This window comes from Cebus imitator, unplaced genomic scaffold, assembly GCF_001604975.1.
Source record: "Cebus imitator isolate Cc_AM_T3 unplaced genomic scaffold, Cebus_imitator-1.0 Scaffold596, whole genome shotgun sequence".
Classification (NCBI taxonomy): Eukaryota; Metazoa; Chordata; class Mammalia; order Primates; family Cebidae; genus Cebus; species Cebus imitator.
The window spans coordinates 680,760-708,186 of NW_016107911.1; the positions used below are offsets into that span (position 1 = coordinate 680,760).

The 27,427-nt window shown below is 39.6% G+C and overlaps 1 protein-coding gene across 2 annotated transcripts in view; it reads left to right on the top strand.

The window, feature by feature from the left end:
• Nucleotides 1-23,720, top strand: part of CCDC91 (coiled-coil domain containing 91) — a 385,716-nt gene extending 361,996 nt beyond the window's left edge. For both annotated transcript variants that reach the window (XM_037734254.1, XM_037734256.1), the window contains one exon: nucleotides 23,132-23,720. In XM_037734254.1, coding sequence (XP_037590182.1) covers nucleotides 23,132-23,174 — 43 coding nt within the window. In that variant the 3' untranslated portion in view covers nucleotides 23,175-23,720. The remainder of the gene's footprint in view (nucleotides 1-23,131) is intronic.
• The last annotated feature ends 3,707 nt before the right edge of the window (nucleotides 23,721-27,427 follow it).

Genomic DNA, 27,427 nt, shown 5'->3' on the forward strand with positions numbered 1-27,427 from the left:
TAGTGGGAGACTTTAACTCTCCACTGTCAATATAAGACAGATTAACAAGACAGAAAATTAACAAGGATATCCAGGACTCGAACTCAGATCTGGACCAAGACATTTACGGAAATCTCTACCCCAAATCCACAGATTATACATTCTTCTCAGGACCGCATTGTACCTATTCTAAAATTTACCACATAATTGAAAGTAAATCACTCTTCAGCAAATGCAAAAGAACAGAAATCATAACAAGCAGTCTCTCAGACCACAGGGCAATCAAATTAGAACTCAGAATAGGAAACAAACCCAGAACCACACAGCTTCATGGAAACTGAACAACTGGCTCCTGAATGTTGACTGGATAAACAATGACATGAAGGCAGAAATAAAGATGTTCCTTGAAACCAACTACAGCAAAGACACAATGTACCAGAATCTCAGGGACACATTTAAAGCAGTGTCTAGAGGGAAGTTTATAGCAATAAATGCCCACATGCGAAGGAAGGAAAAATCTAAAATCAACACCCTATCATCACAACTGAAAGAGCTAGAGGAGCAAGCTCAAACAAATTCAAAAGCTAGCAGAAGACAAGAAATAACTAAGATCAGAGCAGAACTGAAGGAGATAGAGACATAAAAAACCCCTTCAAAAAATCAGTGAATCCAGGAGCTGGTTTTTTGAAAAGATCAACAAAATAGACGGCTAACCAGATTAATAAAAAAGAAACTGGACAAGAATCAAATAGATGCAATAAAAAATGATAAAGAGTATATCACCATTGATTCCACAGAAATACAAACTACAGTCAGCAATTACTACAAACAACTCTATGCATGAAAGCCAGTATGCCTAGAAGAAATGGATAAATTCCTGGACACTTGCACCCTCCTAAGCCTAAACCAAGAAGAAGTTGAAACCTTGAATAGACCAATAATAAGGGCTGAAGTTGAGGCAGCAATTAATAGCCTACCAACGAAAAAAAGTCCAGGTCCAGATGGGTTCACGGCCAAATTCTACTAGATGTACAAAGAGGAGCTGGTACCATTCTTTCTGAAACTATTCCAAACAATACAAAAAGAGGGAATTCTTCCCAAATCCTTTTATGAAACCAACATCATCCTGATACCAAAACTTGGCAGAGACTCAACAAAAAAGAAAACTTCAGGCCAATATCTATGATGAACATAGATGCAAAAATCTTCAATAAAATACTGGCAAACCAATTGCAACAGCACATCACGATCGAGTAGGCTTCATTCCAGTGATGCAAGACTGGTTCAACATACGCAAGTCTATAAACGTAATCCACCACATAAACAAAACCAAAGACAAAAACACATGACTATCTCAATAGATGCAGAGAAGGCCTTCAACAAAATTCAACAGCCCTTTATGCTAAAATCTCTCAATAAACTAAGTATCGAAGGAACGTATCTCAAAACAATAAAAGCTATTTACAACAAACCTACAGCCAATATCATACTGAATGGCCAAAAAGTGGAAGCATTGCCTTTGAAATCCAGCACTAGACAAGGATGCCCTCTCTCACCGCTCCTATTCAATATAGTATTGGAAGTTCTAGGCAGAGCAATTAGGCAAGAAAAAAAAATAAAGGGTATTCAATTAGGAAAAGAGGAAGTCAAATTGTCTCTATTTGCAGATGACATGATTGTATATTTAGGAGACCCTATCATCTCAGCCCCAAATCTCCTTAAACTGATAAACAAATTCAGCAAAATCTCAGGATACGAAATCAATGTGCAGAAATCACAAGCATTTCTATACACCAATAACAGACTAACAGAGAGCCAAATCATGAGCAAACTCCCATTCACAATTGCTACCAAGAGAATAAAATACCTAGGAATGCAACTAACAAAGGATATAAAGGACCTCTTCAAGGAGAACTACAAACCACTGCTCAGCGAAATAAGAGAGAACACAAACAGATGGAGAAACATTCCATGTTCATGGTTAGGAAGAATCAATATCGTGAAAATGGCCATACTGCCCAAAGTAATTTATAGATTCATCGCTATCCCCATCAGGCTACCAGTGACCTTCTTCACAGGTACATGGCATTTAAAAGTTATTTTAAAATAAATTCCCATTGATTTTAAAGTAAGTTTTCATTCAGTTAAATAAAATGTTTTCAAGCTCAGAATTTGGCAAACTTTATATTGTCATCTAAAATTTGTTGTTATATTTATTATGACTAAGGAGTTTCTTCATCAATTCCTTTTTCATGATTTCTTAATCTTAAAGCCTTATGATACTGTTATGAATTTCATAACATGAGATCTCTGCTTCTGGGACAAAAGGATAGATTGACCCTATTTCCCTACTCCATGGCATGTACGTGGAGCAATGCTACGAGCACTGCTGGGCTGCAGGCAGAGTGATGTGTATCATGCCAAGCCAAACCATTTATTTACTGCTGCCAGACCCTCCAGCCCAGAGCTCTGTTCTCCCTCTGGGTGATAGTGGAAGAGGCCTTTTGTTGAGATTGTGGAGCCACAAGATCAAAGCAACATCACTGAGTTACCACATGAAGTACAGTTACCTTGGAGGGTCTTCTATTCCTCCAAATGGTTATAATAGAAAAATAAACCTTTTTTGGGCTAAGTCACTGAGAACTGGGAGTTATCTATTATAGTAGCATAATCTGACCTATCTTATAACTAGAAAACATAAAGCAAATCTCAGGAGAACATCTGGCCTGTTTACCCATTCCTTCAGAATCTCAGGAGAACTATCTAAATATTGTTGTTTCAAAGATCATATCAACCTCAACAACAATGAATATTTGTTCAATCTAATGCTTATATTACACTACATAAGATAACCTGGAATGCAAAGATGATGAGGATATAACCCTTTGCCTTCAGGTTAATATAAAAATATTTTCCAGGGTTATCTTGAGCCATTTTCTGTTGGAAAATTTTACTGAAAACTTTTCCTTTCTTAAAAAAGTTCTTAATTTGAAAATGATATGCACATGTATACACACAGACATTGAGAATGTGTGTTATATGTTGTTATGTGTTCAGTCTGTGTGAAAGTTATAAACATACATGAGTACATACTTTTGAAGGGGTAGTGGAGAGACAAAAATATAAGGTACTGGATGTCTCAGTTTGTCTTTCAATAAATCCCAAAATCTAGACAGAATAAATTTATAATTAGTGTAATTGTAGCCTACCTACAACATCTTGCACAGAATAAAAAATAGTTTTCAGATAATAAGAATATCACATAACTCATTTCCAGCCAGTTTTTTTTTTTTTTTTTTTGCAGAGCTGTTTGAGAGAAATTGGTGCAATAAAATATAGTTTCACTGTTACATTATATTTACACTTAGTAGCAGTGTTTTATGCTAAATCAAATGCACATTTTATTAAATTACTGTTAATGCCAAATAACTGCTTTTCAACCCCACCTTAGCTTGCCTCTGGCCTGGGTATGTCACTGGGTTTTGACAAGCCCATCCTTCATACTTCAGATAAGTGAAAATACTAATTTATGGAAAAGGAATATGTGAAATCTGGGCTTAGCTTTTCTTTGTTTCATTTGATAATCCAGTTTTTAAATTTGTAAGTACTAAAGAGGTCATTATTAATTTTTCTATTTTTCACCCTAAAGGTTTTGTTTATTTTTAACCTGTATTGTCTCATTCATCCTTACACACCTCCTTCAGTGGCTAATGGTGTTGTTAGGGTATCTATTAGGAAAGTAAGACTAATTAACTTCCCTGAGGGACACATATATCGAGTGAACAGACTACCATCCAAACTCAAGTCCATGCTTCCATCACAGTTTTTAGCATCACAATTTTTTTTATATCAATGTAAGGTATTTTTTTGTTTAATTGCATTTTAGGTTTTGAGGTACATGTGAAGAACATGCAAGATTGTGGCATAGGTACACACATGGCAGCGTGATTTGCTGCCTTCCTCCCCATCACCCATATCTGACATTTCTCCACATGCTATCTCTCCCCAGCTCCCCACCCCTCACTGTCCCTCCCCAGTTCCGCTTGACAGACCCCAATTTGTGATACTCCCCTCCCTGTGTCCATGTGTTCTCATTGTTCAACACCCACCTATGAGTGAGAACATGCGGCATTTGATTTTCTGTTCTTATGTCAGTTTGCTGCGAATGATGGTTTCCAGGTTCATCCATGTCCCTACAAAGGACACGAACTCATCGTTTTTGATGGCTGCATAATATTCCATGGTGTATATGTGCCACATTTTCCCTGTCCAGTCTATCATCGATGGGCATTTGGGTTGGTTCCAGGTCTTTGCTGTTGTAAACAGTGCTACAATGAACATTTGTGTGCATGTGTCCTTACAGTAGAACGATTTATAATCCTTTGGATATATACCCAATAATGGGATTGCTGGGTCAAATGGAATTTCTATTTCTAGATCCTTGAGGAATCACCACACTGGCTTCCACAATGGTTGAACTAATTTACACTCCCACCAACAGTGTAAAAGTGTTCCTGTTTCTCCACATCCTCTCCAGCATCTGTTGTCTCCAGATTTTTTAATGATTGCCATTCTAACTGGTGTGAGATGGTATCTCAATGTAGTTTTGATTTGCATTTGTCTAATGACCAGTGATGATGAGCATTTTTTCATATGTTTGTTGGCCTCATATATGTCTTCTTTTGTAAAGTGTCTGTTCATATCCTTCACCCACTTTTGAATGGGCTTGTTAGTTTTTTTCTTGTAAATCTGTTTTAGTTCTTTGTAGATTCTGGATATCAGCCCTTTGTCAGATGGGTAGATTGCAAAAAAATTTTTCCCATTCTGTTGGTTGCTGATTCACTCTAATGACTGTTTCTTTTGCTGTGCAGAAGCTGTGGAGTTGGATTCGGTCCCATTTGTCTCCTTTGGCTTTTGTTGTCAATGCTTTTGGTGTTTTGGTCATGAAGTCCTTGCCTATGCCTATGTCCTGAATGGTTTTGCCTAGATTTTCTTCTAGGGTTTTTATGATGTTGGATCTTATGTTTAAGCCTTTAATCCATCTGGAGTTAATTTTAGTGTAAGGTGTCAGAAAGGGGTCCAAAAAGTCATTTTGTGAATATTCCCCTTTCTAAAGTACTTCTTTTTAAATCACAACATTTCAAAACTCCAGATTCCCTTTGGAATTGCTAAATAACCTCTAGCAGACTTTCTGGAAGTGTAGACTATAGGTCACCTGTATCAGAATTACTTGCTTGGGTGATTATTTAACATGCAGATTCCTGGTTCTCTACCTAAACTTTTTGAATCAGAATCTCCTAAAGAAGCTTCAGGATTTTATTAACCTTTACTTTCCAGATGATTCTAGTGCACATAAACATTATTCCCAAACAATTGAAGAAATATCTCTTATTCATCACAGAGGTGACTGACTTCATCAAAAGTGTACTTTTCAATAAGTCCCTTTAAGTGTGAGTACTTCACATATGTCAAGAATCTGAACAGTGAGTTCACTTTAACTAATAGTGGAAGCCAAGAAGATGCAATGGTAACTGAAGAGAAATGGATAATAAGAAGAAAACTTTTTTCTTAAAGTATAACTTGAAGACACTGAACATAAATATACTAGTGGATGAATTTTAAAGTATGATGTTGAAGAAGTAGAGAGTAGAATAGTGGTGACCAGAGGCTGGGAAGAGGGATGGGGAAGATGTTGATCAAAGGGTATGAAATTTCAGTTAGAGAGGATGAATAAGCTTTAGTGATCTATTGCACAGAATAGTTACAGATAAATAACAAGGCAGTGTATATTTCAAAATTAGTAAAGGAGTAGGATTTAAATGTTTACCAAAAAATAAGTATATAAAATGATAGATTCAGTAATTAGCTTGATTTAGTAATTCCACAATGTAAGCATATATGAAAATATAGCATTGAACTCCATATATAGTTATTAAAAATAAGATTAAAAATAGGTATATTAAAAATATACAATAATAGCATTATATATTTTTAAATAACTAAAAGAGTCAAATTAGAATGTTCCTACCACAAAGGATAAATGCTTGAGGTGATGGATACCCCAATTACCCTGATGTGATTATTACATATTGTGTGTCTGTACCAATATATCACATGTGCCCCATAAATATACACATCTATTCTGTACCCATAATAATTAAAACTACAAAACTTAAAAATAAAAAATATATATGTAGAAAATTGAAAAAAATTAAGTAAAAGTAAAATTAAAACTATATAAAACTAAACTTGAGAAAAAATATGCTTTTATAGATAAAGTCATGCAAATAAAATGTCTATTTATAGTTCAAAAATACAATATTGAATGCTGGCTTTAGGAAACATAAAATGTATATATAAACTAGTAAGCTTATGATAAGGAATAATTTGAATATAAAAAGGAAAATGAAGCAGGTTCCTGGTGGAGAAGTGAGGTAGGGGATTGCTTGTCACTATGCAGAGGTGGGGAAAGAGGCGTGGAAAAGAACAGCATTTGAAAACAAAATAACCTTTGCACGCATTCTTTTAACCCAAGGTTTAACTAATAATATCCTGTTTTCCAGTTTAAAATTTCAGTCACAGAGAAGTTTCATGAATTGCCAAAGGTCAATCAGTTAGTCAATGGCAGAGCTAACCATATTCCAGTGATTCCAAATCTGCTGCTCTTCCCACCTAATTTTATTGCATTTTCTTTTGTTTCAAGCCTTCCAACTAGTTTTCAGCCCATCTGAGGATTTCATATCTGCCCAAGTCAATTTCAATTAATGTAACAGGGTCTTGGGAAACCACATTGTATTTTTGTGCCTTTCTTAGTATGTTATTTTCCTTCAGAATAATTACAAACTGCTGTGTTTTAATTACAGTGACTCTTAGGATGCTGCAGATTTCTTCCAATCAGTTGGCTTTTGTATTTTCTTCCTATGCCTTTTCAGCACAAGACTTCTAAACTCTCTTATCCTTGAGTGGGGGTTCCTTAGGCAGAAACCCTAACTGATAGCGCCTGTCTCTATGGTGTGATACAGGATCACAGAAATAGGCTCTACCAAATATTAGGTGTAAATGCTTTCAGGTAGCCCTTTTTTGAAAGCATTATACAGCAGTATTTCTTTCAAGCCATTTGGAGGCAATTTACAAGCAAAACAACAATGTGGTCTACATAAAAGTCATAACTCTGATTTCCATGTGTCATGTACATGTTGCACAACTCCGCAGATTATTCATAGAAACAAATTAGGAAAAGGAAGCAACTCTGCAATATGCTTTGATGAAAGAATCACTGATCATCTCTTGCTTGGCTGATGGTCAGTATCTGTGTTTGTTTATAAAACATATACAGATGTTATGAAATGGTTCCTTCTATGATGTGCAAGGAAATACATGATTATATTATTAAGACAGTTGAAGCTTTTCCATAAATGACCTAAAGGCCAGATTTCTCTCCCCATTAAGAATCACTTCCCTATGCTATATTTAGAAGAGGCAATTTAGTTCATATTTATTTCTGAGGGATCACTAATTACCACTCATCTGAGATATATAGTTTCTCCCTGTCTTCCTTGGTGTGGCACTGCCACGTCTAAAAAGGCTTCTGTAGAGCAGGAGATGGCCAAGGATGTAGTGATTGAACATGGGATAAAGCCTCACTATCATTGACAGTTCTGCCATTACCCTCTTTACTGCCACCTCACAGGGCTATAAATGTGTAACTGATTATTCTTTTTTTCTTTCCCTCTCTCAGGTTTATTTGTACAAATAGCACTGAGAACTTTGGGTTAAGTTACTGAGAACTGGGAGTTATCTATTATTGTAGCATAACCTGATCTATCTTATAACTAGAACAGATAATACAAACCTCAGGTACACGTTGATAACCCTGTGAGGTGGCAGTAAAGAGAGTAATGGCAGAACTGTCAACGCACGGGAGGATAGCACTGGAGGACACCAGGCCCATACAGATGTCAGCCCATGGAGGGTCACACCAGCCTTTCAGTCCTCACGTTGGCAGACAGAGATCTCTACTCTGAAGCCTTCGTAGGGGTCTGGGAACCTTTGGGAGCCTGAGCTGGAACTGAAGCTGGAGCTGCAGCCTGGACTTTGGTTTGATCCTTGGCCTTTGGCCGGCACAGCCTGCGCCTCTTGGCAATGTAGGCACGAGCACACTTCCCAAGCTTGAGGTGGGCAATGTAGGTAAGTCGATCCAGCTTGTGGCTGACACGCTTTGGGATATTGGACTTAACCTCCTTGGGCTTTATGAGGGCCTTGGCAGCCTCGGCACCTGCACTCATGGCCATGACATTGTTGGCCTGCATCTTCTTTAGGCCCTTCTTGTGCTTCTTGGCAAAGTGCATGCTCCTCAGGAGCTTGGGGTTCACCTCCTTTAGAGATTCGTGTCTTTGTGATTGGGTTTCTTGATGCCATTTCTGTGCCATTTTTGGGACTGGTTGTGTGTGGTGTGGTTCTTGAACTTGGCCATGTCTGCACCATAAGCCTGGCTCCCATAGCTGACTATTCTTAAGCATGAGGAGAAACCAAATAGAATTATGATATATTGTGGGGAAAAAATTGACCATCCACTTAATATTTCCATAGTCAAAAAAAAAAAAATCCCAAAGGTTAAGGCTTCATAAGCAGAGTCTTGTAGCCACCCCAGTTCCTAACCTTGTTTCTTGTCCCCTGTGCTACTTTTCTTTCCAAAATATCATGCCCTTCTTTATTCCTCCACTTTTTGAGATCAATACCTACTTATTGGGAAATTTCACTGTTTATCCACATAGGTTATCCCAAGGACACATCCTGTTAGCATTATTTTCCAAACTCTAAGCTTATTCTTCTAACTATTAAGAATAAGAAGCCAGTGTGGTGGCTCATACCTATAATCTCAGCACTGTGGCAGGCTGAGGAAGGAGGATCTCTTGAGCTCAGGAGTTTGAGAACATTCTGGGGGCAATAGAGTGAGACGCTGTCTCTACAAAAAATACAAAATCATCTGGGTGTACTGGCACATGCCTGTGGTCCCAGTTACCTAGGAGGCTGAGGCGAGAGGATCACATGAGCCCAGAAATTTGAGGCTGCAGTGAGCTATGATGGCACAAATGCACTCCAGTCTGGCCAACATAGCAAAACACTGTCTAAAAATAAAAAGAAGAAGAAGAAGAAGAAGAAAGTATCAAGTACTAAGTTATAAACCTTAGCTTCCTCCCTTATCAACTAAGTTGCTCCCTTACCCTAAGAAATCCTGGACATGGCTTTGAATTTATTCCCTGAATTGGCCTAATTAACCTCTTAGATATTATCCTTCTTGCCAATCTGTGAGATGAACAGGCCTCATTCATACTTAGGCAGTTCCTCTAGTCTCTGAAGAGGTGGGGTTGAATTACAGGTAGGTTGTATTTATGCAGCCATAAAGGAAGAAAGGATTTATTCCGGTGAACAGATGACAAAGTATTGGCATATTAATCCTGTATTAGTCCGTTCTCATGCTGCTAATGAAGACATACCCGAGACTGGGTAATTTATAAAGGAAAGAGGTTTAATTGACTCACAGTGACATGGCTGGGGAGGCCTCACAATCATGGCAGAAGATGAAGGAATAGCAAAGGGACTTCTCACGTGGCGCACGTAAGAGGCTGTGTACAGGGAAACTCCCTTTTATAAAACCATCAGATCTCCTGAGACTTATTCACTATCATGAGAACATCACAGGAAAGTTCCACCCCCATGATTCAATTGCCTCCCATTGGGCCCCTCCCATGACGTGGGAATTATGGGAGCTAAAATTCAAGATGAGATTTGGGTAAGGACATAGCCAAACCATATCAAATCCTAAGTAACATGAGCATTTTATGATGTTGTAAAATCACTCTTCTTTGTTTTCATTGTTTCATGAGATATGGATAAGACGATTGTGTTGGTATTTAACAAGGTTTGAAAGAGGTATGTTCAAAATTTGGTAGATTTTTAAAAATTTAAAAATAATTGTTGGGGAGAAATAGTTCTTCCCTACTTACGTGGCCTTCTGTGCAGAGGGAATTTTATCAGTGTAAGGCTCCTGACTGCTCTGTCCCTTCATCCACTCTGCCTCAAAGCAGCTAGACTGATGTTTGGATCGGTCAGTTTGAAATGAATATGATTAAGTTTAGTACTCTGTCCTCCTTCCTTTGGGAGTGAGCTGCCTACATGATAGTCCTTTTGCCACCACTCTGTGGGGTCAGCCTTCTCCCCATCTGCAGGAGGCAGCTCTCACCTACTTACCCTGAGTTCAATGGACAGTAATGACACCCAACCACCTTGTTCTGAGTTGTGTCTTCCAACTTAACCTTTAATAACTCAGCTCTTACCTCTTCACTTCCTGTGTCTTATTTTTCTAGATGTTCATCACTTTAACTGGGAAAGGAGATACTGTGTATTAGACCCCCAGCCCTCAAAACTCCGACTACAGTGAACACTAGGCTACACAATGGGCATAAAAATAAGAACTGTTGATTGTTTTTGCAAGGTTAGTAGTTTGTATTAGGTAGAAGAAAGGGTGGGTGAATCTTCTTTCATTCAAGGAGCATATAATCACACATAAATGGTTAGAAGCAATAAGAGAGGGTCTGTAGGCCTTAATGAGTGGAGCAGACAGAAGTAAGGAAAATTAGAGGAAAAAGATACTGGCTGGAAAGCCTAATAGGGAGGTAAAATTTCAGCTGAGCCCTAAGGAAAGGGTGGTACATGCATTCCAAAAAGTGCAGTGTTCTATTAATGGAAAAGTAAGCACATCAGGCTGGTTCTGTTGCAAATATATATTTATAATTACTTCCTGTAAGTAACTGAAAAGTCTATCATTACACTAAAAAATGTAAAACCTTCTGTAAAACCGAGGTCATAGCAGCAGCTGCAACATCAGCATGTTCTGTCTCACTCTGCACAGACAGCACAACTTCCAGTGCTATTCACAATGGACTTGGGAGAAATTTGGCATGAAATAACCATGATATTTAATGAAGAAAACAAACCTCTGAAAGTTGATGCAAAAGCTGAGGTCTCTTCCGAGTAACCACAATGGACATGCTAACCAAAGATGGGACTAACTCTGAGAACTTAAAGCCAACAAGGGGAGTTGGCTGCACCTGCATCAGAACAAAATGTGGTGGTTGGTCCCTGACCCGGCATAAGACAGGAAAGTCACCTGCGTGGTAGAATTGTGGGCACCAGCACACACTTCACTCAGGTGAAGCCTCAGTGAGAGCCCTCCTGTCCTGTCCTGCCCTATCCCATCCCATCCTGTCCTGAGAGATGGAGGCTTTTAGATAAGCAGAGGGAAGAGGGGAAGACCCCCAGCACTTGGAGGGAGAATAAAAACCTCAGGCAGGAAAACATAAGAGGTACTTAGAGAAGACAGGGCAGGAGGGTAGAAATCTTGATGTCTATAAGCCTTGGTTGACTTTGAAGATTTATCTTTTAATGCCATTATCTCATGTTAATTAATAATGGCAACTTCACTTTCTGTCTTCATGGCATTGTGACACTGCCTTTCAGAAACCACAGTGATGTTTACAGATCTGCTTTTGCCTGGTTTTTCTATGAATAAACTGTGCGCTGAGCCAGCCACAAACTGACTCAGGCCTTCTTATGACCAGTACCAGGCACTCACACTGCTGTTGGCCAAGAGCTTCCTATGGCTGCACAGCAGAGTCAAATTAATACTAATGCCATCCTTACATTTGGGAGACAGGCTAACAGTTTACAGGCTCCAGAGCACTTTCACATCTCTTCACATTTAATCCTCGGATCACATCTAGTGTTCATCAGGCACAACTGGAAGGCCACGTGCTAGTGGACCACATCTGGAATAGCCTGTGTTTAGAGAGACATCTGGCACTCTCCCCCATCACCTTCCTTCTTCTCTCCTCAGAGAACTTGGGATATGGAGTCAAGACACCTGGCTTTCAGGCCCAGATCTTCTATTAACTGACGAGGGGCTTGTGGGCAAACTCACGCCACTTATCTGGGTATAATTGTGTACTGGGTGATTTCTAAAGTTCTTCCTGCTCCAAGATACTATTATGCTGTGACAATCTGGAGAAGTAGACAGTGATGATATTGATACTTTCCTTAAAAATGGGACCCTGTTATTCAGAGAATTTAATGACTCCTCCAAGATTACACAGATGGTAAGCAGCAACATCTCTAAATGTTTCATTTAGTGTTTTTTCCACTATGTCGCACACGTGTGTTAGCACAATGTGGATTAACCTTGACCTGCTTAGCTCTAGCTCAGATAACCAGATGCAGATGGAGGAATCCATGCTTTCAGCGAAACTATATTAATTACTTGGACAGTATGTGGCTAAATAAGATTCCACAAACTGACAGCTTGCAGACAGAATTTGTCCTGAAGTTCTGTTTTATTTGAACCCTAGAGTGTTTTATTTAAAAAATTTGACATGTTGCTATATTTTAAATTGGGGATATTTACATAAAAATCCAAAATTTCAAGTTCTCTTAGAAAGCCAAAAGATTTGGCAACATGGCAATAATGGGCTGAAATGGGTTCATCATTATATTGTCCCTTCAGTTAGTATTTTCCTACTTCCATACTGTTGACATTTGGGGCTGGATAATTCTTTGTTGTGGAGAGACTGTCCTGTGTATTTTGGGCTGTCTAGCAGCATTCATAGCCTATACTTACCAGATGCCAAAAGCACCTACCCCTCTGTTGTGACAATCAGTGTGACATTGCCAAATGTCCTTTGGCTGGGGGGCAGAAAATTTCCTTATGTTGAGAATGATTGCTGTAGGCATTTGAATAGGGATCCTTGGGAAACAGAAGAGCTAGAGAAGATGTAGTCAGATGCTCTCAGTTTACAGAGAAGGAAACTGAAGCCCAACCAGAGAGGTTAAGTAACTTGACCACAGTGACACAACTGGAACAATGGTGACAGACCTAGGACTGGAACCCGGGTTCTCTGACGCCTTGTGCAATGCACTTTTTACCTTAACCTGCTTCCAAAACCCTCACCTGTCCACTGTGTGAAAGGACGAGTACATTAATTTGCTAATTTCCTACCCACTTGATTTTCTGATCAGGAAAGTCTGACTGCTGCTTTCCCTTTTGTAAGTGTGTCAGAGTCAAACAGAGCAGCCCTCCACTCCAAGGGAGCATTTTCTGGATACAGGCCGCCCATATTGTTTTTCTCAGATAGGAAGAGGTGTTGCATAAACACTTACCTTATTCTCTGATCCAGTCATTTACATAAGATTGTCCTCATCCCAGCCAATTCAGATCATCAGTCTCTTTTGCATTCTTGAATCAACATTTCCTTTGAAGCCGCTTAGAAAGTGTGCAGCCAGAAACAAATGTTTGTGTGAAGTCATTTGTCACTCTGCAAATTCCTTAGAAATGTGGTTATACAACAGTTGGATATCATTGATATGCTTGGAATTTGTTTCATCATCTCAGAACTCATCCTTTTTGATAAAAACAATTTTAGAAAACTATTAATGATTTCTCACAGGAAGTACTTTCTTTTCACAATAATAAATTCCTCTGATGTGAGAAAGTACCTACCAGGCTCACTGGACCAGAAGCCCTGAATGCTTAGTTTTCAGTTTTAGCTCTGCCACTATCTAACCTGATGGCCTAAACAGGGCCATATCTTTCTCAATGGTGTTTGGGCGACCACTAAGATCCCTTGACACTCTCATATGGATCATATTAGAGTCTGTTAGAGTCCTTGTGAGCTTTCTCCTATTACTGAGTCTTGTTTTACCTGGTTTGACTACTGAAGTTTTGACAGAAAAAGCCCAGAACACACCTGTTATAAAATGTTATTTATTTACCAACTTACAGTGGGACCAGCCCACAGGTTAATTCGAAGTTTTTCTAGTTGTCAGTGAAATATCTTAGTTAGAAAGTAACGTGCCAGACAGTAAAATAATTTTAAAATCTGCTTTGTGGGTACAGTAAGTCTCCCCTTATCCAAGAGGGAAAAGTTCCAAGACTGCCAGCGGGTGCCTGAAACCATGGATTGTAGGAACCCTATCCAACACAGTTCTGTTCACGTCCACCCACAAATTTAATACCTTTTTCATCCTAACTAAGCGCTTATCATGTTCTGTGGCCATAGCTTTTCAGTTTAAAAGGCAACAGCAAAACTAGCACACATTTTTTTCCTCTTCACAATTTAACAGATTTGTTCTTAGATTTCAGACTTCAGCATACAATTCTTTTTTTCTTATTAAGTTGAGGACCTCCTTGTTTTCATGTAAAGCAGACTCTTTATGGCTTCTCTTTGGCGTGTCCAAATTGCCAGCGTCACTATGCTTGTGGTTGGGGCCATTATAAAGTAACATAAGGGTCTCTTGGACACAAGAACTCTGATACTATGACAGCAAATCTGTTAATCAGGAATTCTACTAAGTAAATCACCGACAGGGAGGGTAGACAGCATGGAGACGCTGGACCAAGAGAGGATTCACATCCTGGGTAAGGTGGGGAGGGAGGGCACACAGTTTAAAACTTATGAATTGTTTATGTTGGAATTTTTCATTTAATATTTTCAGACAATGGTTGACCCCAGATAACTGAAACTACAGGAGTGAGAACACAGGCAAGGAGTTACAACTGTATATGCTTCTTGGGTGTCCTACTGAGTGTCAGAATCACTTGAGAATGCAGTGATGCAGGAATCAACCTCCTCCTGCCTCCCACTCCCCTTAGATCTCCCCCTCAATCTGGTAGGACTTTTCATAAATTGTGACCTGAAATTTACGGAGGGCTGTTGTGTGACCACTCACCACTGCAGCCACATGGCCATAAATATGTTCTCGTTTTCTTGTCTTCTGTCCTGGCACATCTCTCTCTCTGGCACAGTGTCCGTCCACCTCAGCTTCTGATTGTCTCTTTCTTTTGAACTTGATAGGGGATCAGCACATGAAAGACAGGTGGCTAGAAAGCATAACAGAATTGCCACATATGCAGGAGTTATGTGTCACCTCCCTTGTGTAATGTTTGGGTGGGCTTGATTATAAGGTCCATTTGAACAAGTAGAGGAGGGGAACAGGTGGGACAGAGGCTCAGATGCATGAATAGTGTGTTAAGGAAGCTGCAATTTGGACTCACCCAAGACACACCAGATTCTGAACATAGAGCTTTAAGACTCCATGCTAGAGAAATCCTGATCAGGATTAGTTGAGGCATTGGGCAAGGCTGGACCTATGGATAAAGCCTTCAGTACGCAGAACTGAGCAGGTGTAGGAGGCCAATACGAACAATTCACTTCATCTCCTAACCTCAGTCATTCATAATCTGACCCTTATTGTAAGTCTCTGTGTGAAGAGAGACTTTTGTCTTTTTACTAAGAAGGAAATCAAATTGCCTGACTTAAATTTTTGCTTAATAAAACAATGTTAACAATTACCAATTGAACATTGACTTTATGTCAGACATTCTGCCTGTGTATTATTTTAACAGAACGTCGCAGGGAACTTTAAGGGTAATTGTTGGCTGTTCTTGTGTATGCCTTTTTACTTGCTTTGTTAATTAAAAAACTACTGAGTTTTAACTGGGCCCATGGTATTCCAGCTAAAGATTACATCTTCCACCTTGCCTTACAGATTAATGTGGCCATGTGATTAAGTGCTAGCTCACTGGATGTGGACAGAAAAGGTGTGAACAACTTGAGGTTTATGCCCATAAGGAAGGATTGTGTCCTCTCACTCCCCTTCTCCTTTCCCTCTGGCTGGAAGGTGAACATGGGACAGGAGTTGAGAAAAGACGGTGTAGCCATGAGATGAAAGCTGAGTATTTCTGAAGATGCAGAACAGGCCAGGCGGAGTCTGGTCCCGAGACTGTGGAACCGCCCTCTCAGCTCTAGACTAATTATGTTCAGAATAGCATGAGAGAGGAATTAACACCTGCTTCTTTTAAGCCACAATTATTTTGACTTTTGTTATAATAGCCAGACCTGTTTCCTAATGGTTACTGGTTTTCATTTTGTATCCTTTGTGCAAATGAGCATCTAAGCCTCAAAAAAGACAAGACAAATAACTAGCCTAAAATTGTTTCTGAAGTGGTCCCCTCATACAGCTCAAATACAATGCTTTCTTGTAGAATTTATCTCTGATATGGAAATGCTAGTGAAATCATACAGCCCTTTCCCCATACCAAAGGAATGCCCAGCTCTGAACAAAGGGTGCCTTTGGGAACATGTGCCTGGCTCAGTTTTCTTATGTGTGAGCACATGTCGGGGGTAGGCAGGGATGCATTCTTTGTTCATTTCCAACCTGGGACTCCATCCACATCACAGGCTGGGTTCATGTGAAGATTAAAATAACCTACGTGGTGGTTCAATAAATCATAATAATTATCACATTTTCCTAGTATCAGTATTACTACTATTTAAGGGCTTATGTTTGGAATTTCATCTATTTAAAGCAAAGTTTTAGCACCAAAATCAAAAATATGTTCCAAGGTACTTTATTTGTTCACTTAAAAGTTTTAAATATTGCATGTCAGTGAGATTTGGGTTGTGAGAGCTGTGATAGCATCTCTGATTTACTTTTTTCTCAGGGGACTGAGGGGCTACTTGTGAGATGGCAAAAAAGAGATATAGCAACCAGAATATCCCTCAGTCATCCCTGACAAGTTCTCTTACATCTTCACACAAAGAGGGCTGCCACTTCACAGTAATCTCAGCACTCCTAATGCCATTTGGAAAATTCTAGACTTGGATTAAGCACTACTCAGGCAGGACAGCTCATGGATATCTGTGAGCCATGACTTGAGGCCCATCATCTCTGAAGCTATTTCCAAGTTAGTCAGCATCATACGAACAAACAGAGGGAGAGGCAGAAAGAGAAATTTCTTTTCCTATAATGTATATGTTATGTTAACAATAGAATACAATGAAGTTAAGGGATCATGTATGAATGTAAAAGCCCCTGCATCACCACTGTGTTCAGTACTTTATGTATCACCTTTGTCTTTTCCACAATATGCTTCTTACATGTTCCCCCACTCTTGCCATAGTTACCTTTCAATTGTCAAATGTTGTTTTCTTAGAGCATTGGGGTTCTTATTTGCTAGACTTTTTTTTTTTTGCAGTTTATTATTATTTACCTCTCTTTACTAAACTTTAGCATCTTACCTATATTATGTCCTTTTTATCAAAGTTAAGTGAAATATAGATCTTGAATTTTCTCTTTCTTTAATAATTTCTTATTGCTTGAGGAATATATTCCTATAATATTGTATATGTGACTAGGGGGCCAGATGGGACAGGAAAGGAAAATGGTTTCTAAGTGATTGAAGGTGATGCTTATTGTCTGTCAAGTCAGGACTATGAGGCCACATAATGTGGAAACAAGGCAGGTGCATTTCTTCAACACTGAACATTCTTGATGGGCTACTATATGCCACAGCCTAGGAATAAAAATTTAATGAAGGGTCTACCTGTGCCTCTGGAAGCTTATAATCTGTGGGATAGCCAAGTAACAGGAAATTGCAGAGCAGTGTGCTGGGTGCTGCCGTGGGGATAGCCACAGGGTGCTAGAGTAACAGACAGTAATGATACCCAACTTGGTATTAGGAAAATCAGGAAGGTTTTCTGGATGGAAGGGTGGTGTTTAAATGAGACCTGAGTAGAGGCTGTCCATGCAAAAAAGTGGAAAATATCATGGCAAGCTTCCAGAGATTTGGAAGTGTGGGATCACTGAATAGTTCCATGCATCTGGAGCATAGAGTGGAAGTAGCCGAGTACTGAAATCCAAAGATGGAGATGAAAGCACAGACTGGATTAAAAAGCCCTGAGAGCCAACCTATCAGTAGGTAAGGGGAAGAGGTCAAAACAAATGGATCCAGCCAGTCTTAGAAAGATTCTCCTGCATCAATGCTGCAGTTTGAAGCTGGATGAGAGGAAGGGAAAGAAATAAACATTTTTGAGTATGTACCATATACCAGACACTGTGCACTACCTAACCAAATTCTCACACAAATCTTTTAGAGGGTATAATTATCACCATTTATGGTTGAAGAACATGGCCTCAAAAGGTACCTTGATAGGTATCACACAGCTCATGAGTAGTAGGTCTGGGATTCAAATTCAAGTCTAATTCCAAAGACTGTGTTTTTTCTGTCCATAGCAATGACTGCAGAGCAAGAGGCCAGCCAAGAGAGAGCAGGCTTTAATGAACTGGATAGAAGCTACAGGGAGTCAGACGTGGGCTTCAGGTAACCACATGGAGGCAGGGTAACAGCTGGCACAAGACTTCCAGGACATGGGCAATGATTGGGAAGATGTGTTGACAAACTGCCCAGGTGGTGGGGCATGAGGCCCAAAGGTCAAAATTTAGAAGAATAAAAAGGCAAAATCAAATTTCTGTATAGACGTTAACTGGAATTTGATGTGGAAGCATATAACTAGACAGAAGAGGGGAGGAGTTAGAAGAGACAGGGCCAAGTGCCATGCTGAGAGGCTGAAGCTATAGAGAATGTGGCCAAGGAAAGAGGCTCCTGGTGATGAGGTATCTGAAAGACTTTAAATAATAGGAATGTCCAATATGTAATCATAGGTTGTTTGGTTGCTGTCCTGTAAACTCTAATATTTGCCCGAATTCTCCTGCTAAATTCCATCCCATACATCACACAATTTTGTGTTTGAGACAGGTTCCAGTGGAATGTCCAAACAGGAAACGGGGAATGTTCAGTGTGGAGGGACAGGGTATACAGAAGGGGAAGCAGGCACAGAAAAGAGAGAGAGCCCATACATGGAGTGATTAGGCTCAGCCAGAGGTAGCCAGAAACACCATAAACAATCTGCCCACATGTCAAAGATAAGCAGAGAGTTTCAGAGGGTTGTTAAATGGCTCACCACATAAGGAATGAGAACGCAAAACAATTTCATTTCAATCCTGAAAGGGCAAGTTGACCTCAGCTGATGTGTGGCTTATGAAAAGAAGATATTTCTAATAGAGCTCCTCAAGGATTAAGTAGGCAACCTTGGACAGCAGTTAAGTTTCCACCCCTGGTAATATGTAGTCAAAAAGGACACAGACTCAGGCATGGCAGTTGTAGGACAGATTCAGGTGTTGGATGGGGATAGACTGCATAACCCATCAAGCTCCTTCCCAACACCAAGAGTCCAGCCTAAGAAATCAAGTTGTAAGGCTCCCAAATTAATTAAGTATTCAAGCAAATCGGAATTGCATTTGGGAATGCACGAATGAAGGTGTGAATAGGAAATTCACCCAAACAGGTTAAAACTAAAGCTGAACCGTTAATATCCAAGAGAAGGATACAGCTGCTTTGCTATTCAGACAACTTTCTGATTCAATCCAATCTTTCTCATGTGCTTCCTGCTCTCCTAATAGGTCACTTGGTTTAGACAGTCTGGGATTTGCTTTCAGAGCAGGTGGATAACTTACCTGTACCAATGGAGATTAAGATCTCAGCAGCCTGAAAGGTTTCAGCAACACATCTAACCTGTTGAGGATTTTCTTGCATTTTGAGGTTCATGCCCAGGCCTAGCCATCCTTTCTCCCAGTTCATTAGTGATGCCCACCAGGTGGGAGGTGCTTTGAGGGAATGAAAGTCCACCAGCTTCAAAAGAAAAGGGAATAAAAGTGAAGCCAGAAAGATTAAGAGCAGCAATATAGGCAGAAACCTGGTAACAATGAGCTTGCCTCTCCATGGCTTGGCCAGAAAGAAGCAAGAAAATGTTGCTTCAACCCCTAGACCGTGTGCAAGGACAGGGTACACACTAACTGCTAAAACACATGTTAGAAGGTTAAAATTTTGAATAATTTCCTTGATTTTCTCTTACACTGAACTCAGAACAGTACATGCAATTTAGAGGGAAAAAAAACCTAAGTAAATATGATATTCTGCCAATGCTCTAATTTTACGTGTGAGCCAGGGATGAAGAAAGCTTGGGTACATGAAATTCACAGACAAACCTTACGTTTTTAAAAAGCAGACTTTATTAGTTTGAATTTCAGCATGTAAGGTATTTCTGCACCCACCCATGGTGGGGCAACAGTGAGAATAGCCAGAAGTCACAAAGGAGGAGGAGGCACAAAGAACATACACTAACTACAGACTGGATCGTCAGCCCTAAGAAATTATCTGTAGACCTCAAATAGTTCCTGATATTTGAAATAATAATAAAATTTCCCATATGCAACCAGTCTAGGGCCTCCAGTCTAGTGCGGCATTCTTGGTTTTTCAAATTGTTTCATATGCCACAGTCCTCCACTGAGCAGGACAAAACACACCTCCGGGTGTCAAACACACATAGAATAGGTTTGAAAGACCACCAAGTTCAGTTCTTTCTCCCAAGTGTCCCCCCTTAGTGGAAACTTGAAGTAAATTTACAACCCCACCTAGTAATTCCAAAAGATAAAATCACATTTAAGCTACCCCTTGGCTTTAGAAATGTTTTTCTTCCAAGAAACTGTTCTTGCAATAGTAAAAAATGTTAAAGCTGACCACTCGTCCTTTTATTTAACAAGTATTTTTGAATCCTTCCTCCAGGCCACCATGCTAGACATGGAAAATACAAAGATCTATTGATGTCTTTGAATAGCCTTGAGTCTCTTGTTCATGCAGACAAGATTAAGATTAAATGAATTAATCACAAAGTGCAGATGTACACCCTGTGCCTAAATCTTCCCCCTGGGTATTGGTAAGGCCTCACAGCAAAGGTGGAGCCTGAGCTGAGCAGCTGATGGTTGAATGGGAGTTTATCAGATAACAGACAGGTGAATGGCATTTCAGAAGGAGGGACTAGAATGTTGCAAAGGTACCAGAGTGGGAGAGAATATGACAGTGGCTTGAGGAGAGTAAGTGGCACCAGGGTGAAGGTAGTACGTTGCATGCTGTAATCATGCAAGTGTTTTTCTGGAAGAGAACAAAGGCATAGTGGCAAAATTGAAGTGCATTTCTGTACTTAAAATTCAACATATTTAAAGATAGTAATTCAAAGCAAAAGGAAATTAAAATATTTGAGCCATTTCTTTGTGACACCTGAAAACAAATGCCAGGAGATTTATGAATTATTGTCTCTAGAATAAATCCTGTGTCGGCAGTCTGCCATCACTCAGGGATCCATGCTGAGAAGCCTCTGCACTTGGACAAATGCTCTGCTGTTGCTGTCTTAAAATTCTTTGGTACATTTTGAAAAAAGGGCTTTGGCTTTTCATATTCCACTTGTCCCCTAAAATCACATAGCTGATCCTGAGAATAGAACATTTGCCGATAACTTGAAGTAGCTTAGTATTGTATGTAATATGGGAAGAGGGAGAAGTGGTAGATGAGGTGGACAGGTAGGCAGTGGCATATATTGAAAGGCTTGGAGTCTTGCTAAGAATTTTAAATTTACCTGTAGGGTATAGAAGGTCAATGAAGAATTTGAGCAAGAAGTTGCAGGAAGAATGTGATGTTTTGATCACTCTGGTAATGAGGTGATAGAGTGGAAATGTAACAAAAACTTCCCCGTTTAAAATAGATGCATTTTCCTTGTTTAAATTTCATTTCTTGGAATAAACTTTTGATACATGTTAAAATCCAAAAGTTTCTGCAAGGAATAATTGCTTCGATTAACTTACACCTTAGGGTAAATTAAGATAGCAAGATCTGTGAGGTCCTTTGAGAACTGGATGTAGGAAAGGGAGAACAGAAAACAGGAGGCAGAAGATTCTGTGTGCAGGTGGGCAGGCCATACAGAAGCTGGGCTTCTGGGGGAAGGCTTAGCCATCTCTTCATTATGCACTGGCCCAGCCTGATGACACATACAGATTTTTTTTTTTTCCAAAAATGGCCTTTTAGCATTCTCCCTGCCCATTTCTTATTGCAGTGTTTCTCTAAGTGTGGTCCCCAGGAAATCAGCATCTCTATCACCTGGAACTTGTTAGAAGTGCATTCTCTGCTCCATCCTAGTAGGACTGAATTAGAAACTCTGGGGCTGGAGCCCAGAAATGTGTTGTTATGATCCCTCTGGGTGATCATCAGGCAGCCAAGAACTGTTGCCTCATTGTAAATTACCTGTGCCTCTAGAACTCAGATATTATAAGAAAAAAGGTGAAATTGCCCATTTGGTATCAGAATGAATAATTAAAAGTGACTTTAATATTAAAAAAAAATTCAGTCTTGTTCTAAACATACTTTTACATGATTCTTGTTCTAAACATACTTTTTCAGCAAGTGATCTAGGGCATACATGGTTGCAAAATCTTCATAGGTGATAATGCCATAGTTCCAGAATGACTTTAAAAGGCATATATTACTGCATGAGTGATGAATCATAGCTTCTGCAGTTAATGGTGGTATTTCGCAAAACAAAATAAAGATGATTCTTTTCTTCTTAAGCAAGCATTGTCATTATATTGGAAGAATGTTTTATTTGTACCATCAGCTTGTAAAGGATTATGTCTGCTGATAGTGCTGGAATTTTTCATTTCTTTTTGCCTTACATTGCACCAGTAATAATGCAGCTATGATAATACATGTCCAAAGGTGACATGTGTTTACATAGCCTATAATGTTTCTGAAATGCAGTCTGATTTGCTGCTAAAACCAGCATTTCTCAGATTCTTTCCATTATCTTCCATGAGTAATCCAATATACAAGGAAGGATAAAAGAGTAAACACTTCCGTGATAATCCAAATTTTTCCAGTGGAATTTTAAAAAGTTTGACAATTCAGTCTTGTTAAAAAGTGATATAAAATAAATGCTTCTCCACAAACAATTGTCCAGTAAATATTTTAATTCTGTCTCATATTCTCAGAGTGGATTGTTTCTGAGTTTTTCAGTGAAATTCTTTCAAATTAGAGCTCAATGATCTTCTTTATTTATCCAAGGTTTGAAAGACATGAACCTGTCTCTACTTACTTGAACAATGGCCTCTATTGTGGTGTCTTTTTCTTTAAATCCAAATATTATACTCAGGGTTTTAGGAATTCTCTATCCCAAATACAGCCAATTAAATTGTCTATAAGTTATTCAGAACCTTAGAAAATGAAATGGGAGTTTGTACTTTGAAATGAGTTCAAAAATGTGTACCATTTGTCAAAACTAGTCTCTGTCGAATAGGCCTCATTATCCTCTGATTCTGCTGCTAACAGATGAAATAATCTGACACAGACTTCTGTAACAGAGATATTTCTTCCCAGGAGAAGTCTGGCCTTTCTCAGCAACTGGGAATCAAATTATTGACCCTGAAGATGGTAGAAAAAACATGATGCTTCTTGGTGCTATAATAAACTAGACGAAATTTAAAAACATCTCGTGGGATAAAAAAGAGCAGACATGGATATTTGCATTGTTTTCTATCAACCTTCAGGACTAACTGAAAGCTGATGGCCAGGGACTTCAGCACAAGAGAACACCGACTCTGAAACTTTGGAAAACCTGGAGGTGATGGCCTAGGAAGGGCTCAGACGCAAGGCCCCCGTCAGTGGCCTGGTCTGACATTGACATCATAAATCTGAATTGAGACCAGAACCAAAGTGGTCGACATCCTTTACTTTTCAATTAATGCTCAGCCCAACCTCCTTCCTGCTGAACCTGAAAACCTGGGGACCCAGCCCACTCTATGATTCTGTGGTCCTGTTCCTCCTGTCTCCAAAACCATTATGAAACAAAGGAGGAAACAAGTATTCATTAAACAGTTTGCAGAAAGGGATGAAAGAATGATGGTCTCTTTCCGTAATCATTTCTCGAATATTTGAATAAATAAATCTTGAATTAGTAAACTTTCAATCAGCAAGAAGTCAATGATTGTGTGCAAGCACCTCTTTCATAAAGCAGAGAAGCTGGGGTCACAAATTCTCTTTTCTCCCCCAACTATACCCTCTCCCTCCTTTTGGCCAGGGGTAAGGGGTGTCAACTGATGCAGCTGTCTTCCTCTTCAATTAGTTTCTTGCCTGATATCTAAAGACCTAATCCTGTTATTATAAATGTGCTCCTTGGTATATGGTTTATTTCCATGACCTTTGTTAGCATGTTACCAGCTCTGCTATCAAAGGTGTTAAACCTCAGAGCCTTCCCAGGTTAAGGATTTCCCATTAATTTTAGTTTCTGAAAACAAATTTCCAGGAGGGCAATGAGGCACTTACCACCAGATTATTTCTGTTGGTGAAAAGACATTTCTATTCAGCTTCCTATCTACAACTGCTGAGGCTATGGAAACTCGAATCTCTTTGGTCATCTTATTTTCTCTGAGGGCAGAGAGCTAAAAGAAGAGAGTTTTTTGTTCTAGAGAAAACACTTCCCCTTTAGACATTTTCTAACTATTGAAATGTATTTAAAAAAAAAAAAACACTGAGTTTTTATGTTTTGAGATGCGCAAAAATATATATTTAAAAGTGAGGCTTTCTTCGGATGTGGTGCCCAGATGCATGCCTTCTTTTGAGCTCAGTTTGGCTGAGTACATTTTCCTATTCCTTAGTTAGACCAAGTGATAAAATACTTCATCAGTTAGTTTACTCTTTTTGTTTTTTGTTTTTTGTTTTTTTTGAGGCTGAGTCTCACCCTGTTGCCCAGGCTGGAGTGCAGTAGCACGATCTTGGCTCAGTGCAACCTTTGTTGCAACTCCCAGGTTCAAGCAATTTTCCTGCCCCAGCCTCCTGAATAGCTGGGGTTACAGGCATGCATCACCATGTCCGGTTAATTGTTTTTGTATTTTTAGTAGAGATGGGGCTTCACCATGTTGGCCAGGCTGGTCTCAAACTCCTGACCTCAGGTGATCCACCCGCCTCAGACTCCCAGCTGGGATTACAGGCATAAGCCACCACACCCAGCCAGTTTACCCTTTAATTCACATGCTATGTAGAGGAGACTGGCCATTGGTACTGAAGTAAAATCATCTGAACAAAGCTTTCCTTGGAAGTACTATCTAGACTAGAGAAAGAAATTTTAAGTTTGAATATTCATTTTGAAGACTCAAGTCACCATTCTTAGCTGGTCTCTATTAACAGTAAAAGAAGTGCATCAACAATGACAATACCACTTGACCTTTATTGTGAAAAGCTCAAAGTTCTGTATGTCAGGTCTTAGATGGCCTCTCAGATGTGTTATTGTTTCCAATAACAGATAGAGAAACTGGATTTGCAAAGATATAAAGGGCCCAGAACAAATCATTCAATGGAGACAGAAGAAAACAAATTTCTCTCACTGTTCAGTACCGTGCCTTTTAATATACAGAGTAATTCCCAGTATAAGATTGGTAAGCATGGCTGCAAACAATGTAATTACCCCTTAGGGAGCATGGATAGATACATAATATAAGCATATTCATTGATTAATGAATGTCACAGAGTACTCACTGCAAGCCAGGTGTTGCTCTAGGCAGACAGGAGTCAAGTCCCTAATGCCCCAAGGAGTTTACACTCTGGCAGGGAAGACAGAAGACAAATCAAAATGTCCTCCCATCACGGAATCACACATTCACCTAGACCTTATGAAGTTGGGTGTAAGTAAATAACTGGGGTGACTTGGAGAAGCTAGAATATTTATATTGGAAATAATGGGAATTGAAGTTGGGAGCTGAAAAAGGAGGGAAAGCTTCAGAGGATACTAGAGTGATAGATATAAAAAGTGGTGAAGTTAGGGGAGAATGAATTTGTACAATGTTTTGCTGCTTTTCTATGGTACAAAAATTCACTTTCTCCAGTCCCATTTTGAACTGTTTTCAGAGAAACTGAGTAAAAATATGAATTAATTCAAATTACCTTTTTAGTTGCTTATTGGAGTGTGTTTCCTATGGGATGGGATCATGACACCTCCTGGCCCCAGCCTGTCTGCCACAACCTTGTTCTGTCTGTGAAATAATCCCATGCATTCGGTTGTTTCCACATGAAAACATTCTCAGTGGAAGCCGAGGAGAAAAGACAATGGGAACATTTCTCAAGTCTGGGCAGTGGGAGGAATGTCCTGCCTGCCGAAGTGTATTCCCCAGTGAAGGAGGGGGAACCAATCATTCACCAGTTATTGGCAAGGACAAGAGAGTCTGGAGCTCCTTTTTCTCCTCCCACCCCCTTCACTTATTTTCCATCCTCTGCTCTAGTTTAGGTCCTTACACGCGACCCTGCCTGCACAAAACCTGCACCTCAGTCCGTCTCCTGCCTTTCTTCACATGCTGCATCCAGGATGAGAATTCACCCCCGTCTTCCAAAGCACCTTCTCTTCTCACTCTTTGTGTCCATTGGAAACTCCATGCCCTCATGATATCTGAACTACTTCTGAGGGGATCAGGCAGCTCTAAACTTTTCACTTGGCTAAGAAGGTGATAACACCATAACTAATAGAGGTCCTTTAGGATGAGGAACATATAAAGGTTTTGGGTATGAATTTTTTATATGTGTGTTGTCTCTGTTTTGCATGGCTATAAAGGAATACTTGAGGTTGGGTAATTTATAAAGAAAAGAGGTTTATTAGTCTCATGGTTCTCCAGACTGTACAAGAAGCATGGTGCTGGCATCTGCTACTGGTGAGGGCTTTAGGAAGCTTCTAATCATGGCAGAAGGCAACTGAGGAGCAGATGTGCCACATGGCAAGAGAGGGAGCAAGAGAGAGATGGAAAGGGTATCATACTCTTTTAAATAACCAGGTCTTGCATGAACTGACTCATTACAGTGAGGACTATGCCAAGCCCTTCAGTACGCTCCTGCAACAGAGTATGTACTTAGCAGGCTTGTGAATTAGAAACTGCTCTTCATTAAGGTGACAACAAGTGAGCCTACTTGAAGCTTATCTCTGCTGTTAAAATGATACCGACGTAATTGTTACTATACATAGAGAAGGAATAGTGGTAGAGCACATGGGTCAAGGAATCAGTGCTTGCTTTTAATTCCTGATGCCTCCGCTTATGAGCTCTCTGGCTCCCAAGCAAGTTACTAAATCTCTGTATGTTTCTGTTTGTTCAACTGTAAAATAAAGATAACAACAGCAACAGCAAGCAGTTTATAGTGTTTATGGAGTGCTGTGCCAAGCCTTACCTTAGTGTTTTGTCTTCACTGACTAATTTAATGCTTTCAGCAACCCTACTAGGTGGGTACTTTTGTTACATGATTCCTGAATCTTTTCTTCTCTGCTACAGTGAGTCACCAGAAACACTTGATAAACATGAAGGATGCTGATGTGCTTTATAAGCATTATTTCATTTAATCCTTACAGCACCTTGATGACGAAGGTGCTCTTATTTTACCCATTTGACACTTGAGATGACTGAGGGACAGAAAGGTTAAATAACTTACCCAAAGACGGGAAGTTGTGGTGTTGAGAATTACAGGCAGGCAGACTCTAAATGCCATGTACTTAAATATAATACATCGTACCAGAGTTTCCCTCATTTGTTAAAAGGGGATAAAACCAACTCAAATCACATGTTTGTGAATGGGAAGCATTTAGAAAGGATGACTGAAGGGCTACCTTCAAGGCCTGCATCAAAATAAACAGAACTGATAGAC